The 11308-nt window shown below is 42.3% G+C and overlaps 1 protein-coding gene across 1 annotated transcript; it reads left to right on the forward strand.

Moving 5' to 3' along the window:
- The first annotated feature begins 9327 nt into the window (after positions 1-9327).
- LOC138568743 (olfactory receptor 5J3-like) lies at positions 9328-10266 on the forward strand. Its single transcript, XM_069646527.1, has one exon. It carries the CDS (start codon positions 9328-9330, stop codon positions 10264-10266), a length of 939 nt encoding a protein of 312 aa, XP_069502628.1.
- Positions 10267-11308: the final 1042 nt, after the last annotated feature.

Here is an 11308-nt window from a genome sequence, read left to right on the forward strand (position 1 = left end):
GTGGTATATCGAGGGAGAGGCAGATGAGAAACATGTAGTGCTGATGGATACAGGTCAGAAGAACCAGGTTCCAGAGTACTGCTTTGGCTCTTCATGCTTGGTGAGGACGATTGGAATTAGGTTTATACTGTGGGGAGAGCCCAAGATCCGAAGTGGGATATGTGTGTGTGTGGTAGAGCTACAGAGATGACTTTTGCAATAGCTCAATTAATGTTGAAATGATAACTGAGGCTTGCGGTTGCCCTGTGCGAAGATAATTGTGTGTGCACTGTAAGGTGCAATGGGATTTTAGAGGGGGAGAATTCATCAAAGAGAAGAGGGGGTAGGCAAACAAAAGGTATCTGAAGTGGGTTACAAGAGTGTAGAGTGCCATCCAGGGTTGAGGTAATTTGTACCATCTGGGGAATTGATTAGTGTGGTGTTTTGGCTGTGTATGGCAGTGTTCATTTGAAGCAAAACCAAAGGTTGATGGCTGGAAAGGTTTAATAAATCATAACCATGGTCTCGGAGCCCAGAGCAGTGCCAGTGGTTCGGATTTATTCTAAATCTCCCACCCACCACTTCTGTGGTTATAGTTTGTCTCCCTTTGTGAGAGAGGGTATGCCCAGACGTGGGTCCCTTGCTTGCTGCGCCATAGGAAACCAAGATGCACCTCACTGATGAGGCCCAACAAGGACGAAACATGTCTGGGGTTGCTTATGTTTCTGTGCAGAGAGGACGTGGCCTAGCAGTTCGGGCTGGGCTGCTACCATTGGGGACAGTACCTGACTGATTTGCATATGGCTGGACCCTTTTTGCAATGGAGCAGACGGGCCAAAAGAAAAAACGGTCTTGTGGAAGGTTGCCCAGTGCCAGTGGTTCAGATTTATTCAAAACCTTCCACCCATCACTTCTTTGGTTGCAGTGTTCTTTCGAATCCATTTTTGTTTCTTGCAGTCCGACCCGTAAATCAGAAACTTGGTTTTGGAATGCAAGATTTGATCTGATACAGAGGATGTCAGTAAAAATAAGGCATTTGGGGCTAATGTTGATTGTGCCCATGCATGCATGAAAAGGACCGGTCATGAATGCATGTGAATTTTTCATGGTAAATCAGGTGGACCCAAGATTCCATGCAGAATATACACCCCTGAGGAAAAATATTGTAAATGCTACCAGCAATGTCTGTGCAGTGCAGCTGGCATGTACATGAATCGCGATGGATTCCAGACTCTCTTCCGGCATGAAATAAATGCAATGGAAATTCGTGTGCATTGTCTATGAGTAGCGAGTGTGGAGGCAATGCTTTTTACTTTACCTCTCTGCATGCATCGGAATGAATCTACATGGCTTTCACATATATCAGCAGGTATAGGCATGTATTTATCACCCCCACCGCTCAAGGAATGTGAGGCTGTCGCTAAAATGTTTTATTTTCGATATTAGGCATGCATTTATGGCAGGATTATATCCAGGGGTACTCATGACACAAGTCTGGGGAGGGAGGTGGTACTGGAACATTCCATCATGCCAACTGATTGCTCCAGATAGGAGGAAGGTAAAGCCCTCTAGGGCCTTACTCTTCGATCTCAACCTTATGGACGAAACAGGTAAAAGGACCACATTTTGCATTAATCTAATGGATGTCTTATTTCATGTAGTTACTAGGTGTTTCATAGTTCCGGGGAAGAGAGTTGCTGGAGTGCTTCTTGCAGAAGGAGATGTTCTGGTGGTGAAACCACAGGCAGCTATCAAGGGCTGTAACTGATCCAAAGCATGTGAGTCTTCAGTGTATTGCAGAAATACCAGGATGAAGGCTCAAGTCTATGCAGACGTGAGAATGAGTATGAAAGTCATAGGTCCTGATGGAGGCAACCTCAGCATCTAGGCTGACATGAGATCAATCAGTGTTGGGAAGTTCACCATAAGCATCTGGTGTGCTGATAGATGTAATTGCAAGCTGTGAGAATGCAATCAAGAATTGGTCCATCCAGGCAGGTAGGTACTTGTCCTTATGTCAAAATCACCTCAAAGAATCACTCTGGTGACATAGTCAAAAACTTTAAAAAAAAACTGCACTAGAACGTCGTACGAATCTAACTCGGAAAAAATAACATCTTCAGCTGGCGTGTGAAATCTAGATGGTTCCCTATAGACCGAAGATGTCACGGTAATCTGTTCCAAAGCTCAGGTTTCATTACGCTAAAAGAGTGACCTCCCCAAAAGTTGGTATTTAAATTACAGAATTACCAAGAGTTTGGCAGATGCAGGTCTCAGCTTTCTGCGAGGGACACACTGTGAAATATGGCTGTCAAGAAATGCAGGCCCTTTCTGATGAAGAGCTTTAGGGACCATACATAAGATATTAAATCCAATCCAATCAGACACAGGTAAACAGCGTACGAATCGAATGGCAGAGGAAATACGATCATGCTCATGTAAATTAAATATCAGCCCAGCAGCCACATTTTTTATCTTTTGGAGTTTAGAACAGATTTTCTTAGACACACCAAGATACGTTGAATTAGAACAATCCTGCCAGCTGGATATGAAAGCACAATGACACAAAATTGACCCTTTCATCACTGCATCGTTTAAGTGTGGCTCTGAGATCTGAGAAACAATGATGGTCAATCTAAACCTCTAAGTCTATGCATGCCTTTCAATGGCTGGATCCTCTTAGTAACATAGACAGAGCTCCAAGAACCAGAACAATTATCAATACCGAAATATACTTTATTCACATAAATACAATTTTTAAAAATTGCATCAAAAATGACCGAGTTATGCAGTAAAGTGACTTGTGAATGCCTTTCATAGTGACTAGTGCAATAACGAACACTTCTACAGTCATAATTCAATACTAATAAATAAAGCGTACTGAAAGCCTCAATCCTTACCAATTACAAGAAGTTAGATTCAGACACTTTGGGTATGTGTGTCACACTATCATAGAGTTAATATTTTAGTACATATGCCACTAATCTGTGGCACACATTACCACCTAGCGGTTTATTAAAACAGTTGCTCAAAATGCAACTGATTTATAATCAACATGTTTCGCCCCACTTCATGTCTTGATAAAATTAGGGAGTCTTGTTCCGGGGTAGTGTCACGTAAAAATTAGCTTAGCTTTTGCGTGAACATTCTGGGCTTCAAGATTCATTTACAGGGATGACATTTCTGTGGTCTCGCTGTATTTTTGAACACCTATGACATAATGCAAGAAACTGCATTGATTACTGCTGTTTGCACAATTTTATTAAAGCAATCCTCCAAGAAAATAAATAAATATGAGAGTGTGCTTATCACCACTTCATATGTGGTTGAATCAAATAGGCCAAGTGCCTACTGAATAGATGATTGCCTGTAGACCAGACATAATTATTACCTTACGGCAAACTTGCTAACTTAGTGTTTAATCATTATAAATGTGTCGGTTAGATTGGGCACTGCATACGTTGTTTCCCCGACTGGCCATGGAACTTACTTATGCAGAGATCCAAAGTTTGCAGATTCCCAGTGGGTGAGATTTACAGTGGGGTAGCTTCAGCCTGTGTATTACATATTTGAGGAACAGTGTCTTTGAATGGGATACAAAAAGGTAGACACAGGCATTGATTAGTGTGTGTTCTTTGAAATGTATGTATACCGCGCATCACTGACCCTGAGGTTTAAGAGCACCAACATACAAACAATTATAAAACATATAGATGTCTTAATCAGATAAACATAACATCTATAGTACATAAACAGTTAAAAAATGACCACATAGAAGAGTAACAACACAATGGGCCTCATTCCGAGTCGGGCGGTAAGGGTTAACGGTCACCGGTAACGAGACCGGTGCCGGTAAACCCTTACCGCCCTATTCCGAGTTCCCTTTGCGGGTTGGAACTTAACACCTGCTTTTTGCAGGCGTTAAAAAACCAACCCGCAAAGGGACCTTGGAGCTAATTACGGCACCGTAATTTACGGTGCCGTAATTAGCACCTTCCCCATTCCCATTGAGCCCTATGGGGCAAAAATGGGAATGGGGAAGGGCCAATGGTGAATGGGGAATTACCGACCCCGCCAACCTTGGAATGGGGCGGTAATTCCGCCATTCACCATGGCGGAGTTGGAGAGATAACAACGTCAACCAAGGCGCTAATAGCGCCTTGGTTAACGCCAGGGTCGGAATGAGGCCCAATATAATATACATCAATATCCTTAAAGAATAGACAGGTCAGTCCAAGACAATTCTTGGTTTGGTAGAAGAATTGGTGACCAAATTTTTCATTCTATTCAAAAACAAAGGAAGAGTTCTATAGCCACATCCAATAACAATGCAATCAGTGTTATCATTGGAACACCAGTTATTTAACTGTATCCTCCGAAGGACTTTCAAATCCTGCGTCCTAACACAGTTGGAGCCCACTCTCTGATTAAGCCACGATAGAATTTTATTCTTCGGTCATTCCCTTTATAATGGAGTGTGCTGCTTGTTACAAGTAACAGAAAAAAACAATAAATGTTCTTGCACACTCGGACCTGAGTTCACCTCTAATGTCTTAAACATGTCCTGAATGGAGGTCAACGTTAATACTGCACTCGGGCACACCACACTGCTAGAACAGCTTTTAAGTCCTGATGCACTGCACGTCTAGGAACATGTTGTGTGGAGATCACGTGATAACTGTTGGGGCCTTTATTATCATGGAGCTATATGGCCGCGTAGGATTAGATCACTAATCAGCCTTCTTAGAGTGGTAACATGGATGAGCCTTTTGATGTATGCCTCTCAAATCCATGGTGTGCACAAACAAAATGAATCTGCATTACTTTTATGTTTAAACATATCCAGCTAATTGTATACAGTCAGTTGTAATGCAGACATGGACAGTTATGAGATGGAGAGTTAGAGAACCTTCTGCCATTCAATGTTCTCGTTTAAACCCATCTCCGCACTATTGGTAAAAAAAAAAAAAAGTCACTGTTCCCGATCAAAAGGTCTCTTTTTGTCCTGTGCTGTGCAGCCACTTGATTGAATGTTTAACAGCATTGTCCAATTTAATGATGTTCCATCATCATGAAGTGTGCTACTAGTAGTGCATTGAGTACCTTCTTCCTCAGCTGTTTTTATGCTCGCATAGTCTCATTTCAACTTTACGAATTGAATGTTGGGACAGCTATTGATTAGGTTTGATTAGTTAAATAGTATTTGACCCAATTCCAGGCTGTACCTCTGAGGCTGAACTTGTACAAATGACCCAAAGGAATATCATGATCCATGGTATTGAAGGCAGCGAGAGGTCTAAAAGGCTGAGCACACCCGTTCCACCCAAGTCGATACAAATGCTTAGGTCATGCAGGGCTGCTGTGGTCACTGGCTCTGTGCTATATCCTGGTCAAAAGTAGCTTCATCATTATTCAGCCAGCAGTTATTTTTTCAAAAGCTTGGAGTTGCAAAGTCATCTCAGCCTCCATATGTTTTGCAAAATAAGGAGGCTGAGAGATATGTTGGTAGTTTGGGAGAACTGCTGAATCAAATAGATTTGTTTTTAATCAAAAGAGTTATCACTGTCCTTTTTAAAAGATCTGGTACAGTTCCTGAGGACAGTGAAAGATTAATGATATTGAAATGATCAGTTGCAAGACAAGAATGCAAAGTCTTCAATAAGCTAGTTGGACAAGGTTATTGCAAAATGGTCTAGACAATGGATTTTAATGTTTTCTGTTATCTGATTCACTTTTACAAACTCTTGGTTACACACAGGATTCCTTGCCTTACGGTGCAGTTTGTTTTCATTTTGTTCCCTGGGACAAAGGGGCTCATTAAAAGTTGGATGCTGAAGGTAAAATTAGGTATTATTACAGTATACTGCCATATTAAAGCGCCACCCAACTATAACTTTGTTGGAAAGTTAGAGAATTCACATCCAGCTATGAGCTGGAGGTAAATCCAACAGCTGTCTGCCAAAGTTTTCCGGAATTACCGCAGGGGAATTACTGGTGTATTAATTCCAGCAGAAATGCCCCATTCAGTACTATGAACTAAACAAAAATGAGGATTTACACTACCACCACCACTCGTAATACAGTGGTAATACCACAGGACTAGGTGCCAGAAACGGTACGACAGTTTGGAGGCATCTTGGCGGTTCTGCCTTTTGAAAAAGTGGGGAGTGGTTTGATAAGTAGGAAGATACGTGTTGATGCATGCCATTTGAAAGTAGCCAGGTATTTATAATCGGTTTGTTTCTAGGAGGTCCATAACTTAAACAGTACATAAGGAAAAAACTTGGTGGATCATCATTTTCTTGCCTAGCCGCTTAAATCTGGAACTGCTTCCTGAGAGAAATACGAAACATGAAGAAACATCTAAAAATTGGAAAACTCCTAAAAACCTGGCTCTTCTGCACAGAACCGGAAGAAAACGAATGAGCAACACCTACACCACTCAGAATGAACACATGTCGCAAGGTGGAGGACCAAAGCATACCATGACAAGTGCAGGTAGATGGAGAGATTTCCGATTGGGAGGGAGACCCAGAACCACAGACAGAGAGGAAAAGAGCAGAAGGGGAAAGAGTGGCAAACCACCAGGTAGCTCAAGGGCACAGGAAAGAGCTCCCACCCTCCCAATCCACCTCCCCTCAAGGGGCCCAGGAATGAGATGGCAGCTGCCCACCGGGATATGCGGGGGGCCATAGCAGTGTAGAAATCCATTATCCAGGACACAGAGTGGGGGGGGTTTGGAGGAGGCATCGACACTAAATAGCCCTGCAGACAACCCATAACCCTACACAGAATATAAGAGCAAATCCCCCCCAGCCAGTTCTCCACAGTACGCGACATGAGCAGGGACATGTTATCACAGGTAGCGAAAGCGGAGAAGGTACAATGGAGTGCCACAATTAACCAACCAACTAAAAATCTCAACCTCTGCTTAGACCTCTCAAATTCTAAACATAACACTACTTTGCCCTACTTTTCTCTGACCCTAAAATGTAGCCTACAGTAAGGTTGGTGTGCATGGTATTTTAACATAAATTGTGTTACTGTTTAATATTGTTACGTCCTTTCACAAACTTTTGAAACATGTAACTTTTTCCTACAACTAAGCACCTTGTGATTGTGAAAAGAAATTCTTCCATGAAAAATCGTCTTAAGGTCAGAATGAAAGCATTGATAGGGAAGAACACAAGGAAGCTGTAGCAGACCTTGTTATTAGAGGGTGGTTCCTATAACATGATTGACAGCAATAAAATAGTGGGATTGTGAAAATTCCTTTGAAGTTGTTATCACAGAGGATATGTCAATTGAAAACACTGTGAGAATTGATCCATACCTAGGAAATCTCAGGAAATTAATTCAATGGGAATGGACATGTAGTGATATTGGAAGGGTGTTCTTACATATTCTGGGGCCTGTATCGAAAGCAAGTGACGGTGGTGCTAACAAAGAAATCAATAGTATTTCAGAGATTAAATGTAAGGTACATATTAGGCAGCTGTATTATAAGGACAATATTAGAAAAAGTCCCACTACTACTTATAAAACCTCCTATGCAAAATGATTGCCTTTGGATGTTGAGGAATTAGAAAGGATGATAATTAAATTGAAATCTTCAAGAACACCCGGACCTGATGGTATACCAAAACGTATCTATAAGAAAGATCCTGCTTACTGGTCAAAGACTTTGGTTTACATATTACAATTGCAATGTCAGGCACCACGCCCAATAGTTGGAAAGCTTCAATTTTAATTCCAGTATTTAAAAAGGGGGCAAGAGATAACCCATCGAACTATAGACTGTTAGCCATGACAGATGTGTGCTCAACAATCTTTGTGAAATTATTGTTACAAGAAATGAATGTTTGGATAAAAAACAATAATCTGCTTTTTAAACAACAATCAGGATTTGGGTAAGGTATGGGCACGTCTTCCAATCTATGGGCATTGATATGATATGATAGTTTATTTATATAGCGCCTACACACAATGTGTTTCAAAGCCCTTCAAGGCAAGGAATGGGTGGCACTACAAGCAAAGTGGGGAGAGACTTGCACATCTTGATATTGTTCGAGATGTGGAGGCCACAAATGTTGGAAACACGTCGCACAAATGTTTGCATACAGAAGCTTGATGTGCTGTACGTGGGGCTTCTGCCTTTCGCGGCCTGCAGTCCAGTGAGGATGTTAGCTAAAACCTGTAGCAGGTAAATGAAGTGAGCAGAGGGGAGGTAGGAAGAGTATGTTCTGCAGGAGAGCGGGATTGCGAAGCGACCTCTTCAAAAAGGACCAGGAGAGGGGGCCAGGAACAAAAGATACAAATTTGCGGGGATAGCTTTCACAGCCTGGATTCTGCAAAGTTGGTATTTTGTTACCAGTATTTGAGCATAAATCCCTTAATGTGTGTAGACAAAATAAAAGGATAGGTTCACAAAGTGCAACAAGAGAATAGCAACTTGTCAGACTGTATGTATGGAGGAAGAAAATACAAGTCGTTATTCACTGGCCCTCTGCGAATTGCTCGAGAAAACCTTGATCACTTCTGAATTCAGGAACCACTGTATTCCCTGTGGATATTTCTGCTGATATGACCACATGGATAGAGACCAGCGGTTGTCTCTGGGACGGCCAAAACTGTTGGCAGGAAGCAAAGTATGTGGACATCCTAGGTTTCTCTCTGCTGTACAGTAAATGTCTTATTTTACAGTCTCCAACTCACAGGGGCCTTCTGTGCCCACCTAGACATGGCCTTGACAGGAAATCAAGTTTTGACAGCATGTACAGCTTGAAAAATGGTTTTCTCTGTGGGTATGGCAGGCAAAGGCTTGCACCGAATCTCCCCGGAGAACCACCCAATCCTAACAGCTGAGTTGACAGCAGAGTAGTGATGATTTTCTTGTCTGAAGGTTCTGCCAGTGAATCTATTGTATGGGGAGACCGAGCTGGCAGAAAAACCACTTAGAGGAATTGTTGGACATGCCCAGGGGGAAGATGTGGGAAGCCTGTTTCTGCATCCTATGCCCGCATTCACTGATCCCAGGAAGCTATTCATCAAAATAACAGGGAACCCTCTCAAAAGGAAAAGTGACAGCAAAAAAAGATAATACACTTAAAACATTCCAGACTTAGAAAAGCAACTGCAGCGGGAAAAGAAGGGTTAAAGCTAGAAACAGGTTACCGTCTGCTTTGTTAATTGTGAGCAAGGAAATTGTAAAGTGAATTGGCAAAGTGTCACTAATACGTGAGCAAACCCTATTTTATACCACAGATAATCTCTTCAGTGATCTTCTCTGCTTATGCTTGCATTTCATGTTATCATAATTCTGTTCCCTGCAGAGATATCAAGAAAAGAATGGAGATGAGAAATACCACGGTCGTGACAGAATTCATCCTTTTGGGATTCTCTGACCACCCAAAGCATCAGGCTACACTATTTTCTATTTTCCTGTCTGTGTATCTGTTATCCCTAGTGGGAAACATTCTCATTATCTCAGTCGTTAACCTTGACCCACAACTTAACACCCCAATGTATTTCTTCTTGGGCAATCTATCATTTGTTGATCTATGCCTGACCTCTGTCACTGTCCCCCTCCTACTTGTCAATCTCCTCTCTGCAGATGGGAGGACATCTGTGCCCAAATGCATCACACAGATGTATTTCTTTATTTTGTTGGTGACTACTGAGAGCATCCTGCTAGGTGTCATGGCCTATGACAGGTATGTGGCCATCTGCAACCCATTACGTTATAACATTGTGATGAGCAGAAAACAGTGTGTCCTGCTGGTGGTGGAATCCTGGGGAGTAGTTGCCTTGCATTCTCTAATGCATACACTCATGGCATGCCGGCTGTCTTTCTGTGGCCCTAATGTCATTCCAAGCTTCTTCTGTGATGTCCCTGCAGTTCTGAAGCTCTCTTGCTCTGACACCACTCCCAACCAACTACTGATTCTGGTGGAAGGCTCTGCTACAGCAGCTTTCCCTTTGTTGTTTATCGTGGTCTCCTACATCAACATTGCATCAACGATTTTGAGGCTCCAGTCTTCCCAGAAGCGTCAGAAAGCCATCTCCACCTGCTCATCTCACCTCATGGTGGTCATTTTATTCTACGGAACTATCTGTTTCATGTATTTCCGGCCTTCCTCGGTCTCTTCACTGGATTATGACAGAGCTGTTAGTGTGATGTACACGTTTGTGACTCCCATGCTGAACTCCTTCATTTATAGTCTGAGGAATAAGGAGATCAAAGCGGCTATCAGGAGGATTCTCAGAAAAAAACACTTTCCATGTTAATGTTATGTCGAGAGTTAATTTTGAGACTGTTTAAAGTTAGGAACTAGTCCCATCACAGAGCCTGTGAGTAAGAAGGCTACTGTATAAATGTTAAATTCCTGAGATATGTGCTTAAATGTGTGCTGACATTGTACACTTCCCATATTAGATTCTAAAAACAATTGCTTCCATTACAGAGCAACATGAAAGTAAGCAGAAACTGAAGGTAGGCTGTCGCTGGGCAGGGGCGGGGTCTGAAGGGGATGAAGTGGGTAATTACCCCTCAGGCTGACTGGCATGTGGCTTCCTGCATGTGGCTTCCTGGGTCAGAGCTGCAATATGTAAAAGAAAAAGAAATTTGACAAAGATAAAATGCTTTGGAATCCAGACTCTAAAAAAGGAACCAAGTGCGTAGATGGGGTGAGATACTCACCTATATTTCAGCAATGTTGCAGATGTGCCTGGGTGCATATGCAAGTGGGCCTTCACAGTGAGTGAGTGAGTGAGTGAGTGAGTGAGTGAGTGAGTGAGTGAGTGAGTGAGTGAGAGGGAAAAGAGCATGGGCCACAGGTGAATGTTCATACTGCCCAGTGGCAGTGTACACATCTTAACTGACAGATTCTGTGATCCTAGATGGTATTGTTGGCACCACAGCGACCCATATATCACTGGTCAGTTACAATCCTCATGAGCTTATCATGTCCCCTACTTTCCAAGAAGGTATGGGTCCGTATGGTATTAGAGTTTGTCCTCAGTTTCGTTCTGTTTCTAGTGAATTTCTTGATCACTTGTGAGTACATCACAAACAGAGTTTAATGCCACCCTGAATTGCACCCGTTTGTGTTACTGTGTGGTGCTTCTAGACATGGCTGTATTATTATTTGTGGTACTCATTTTTGTGCCCAGTTGATAAACACACTGAGAAGGATTTAATATTCAGGTATTAGCAAACTACAAACTAAGGAGATCATTCAAAGTTGGGCACGCATTTCTTTGAATATGACTGGTGGTATTTCTGAAGGTCTGTCCAATTCAGCATTTACCAACAGCAGAGAAGGTATTT

Source organism: Ambystoma mexicanum, chromosome 2q (genome assembly GCF_040938575.1).
Source record: "Ambystoma mexicanum isolate Mex_15411 chromosome 2q, UKY_AmexF1_1, whole genome shotgun sequence".
NCBI classification, from domain to species: domain Eukaryota; kingdom Metazoa; phylum Chordata; class Amphibia; order Caudata; family Ambystomatidae; genus Ambystoma; species Ambystoma mexicanum.

Excerpts from the sequence above, each read along its gene's own strand:
- LOC138568743 (XM_069646527.1), top strand. The coding sequence starts at position 9,328 with ATGGAGATGAGAAATACCACGGTCGTGACAGAATTCATCCTTTTGGGA.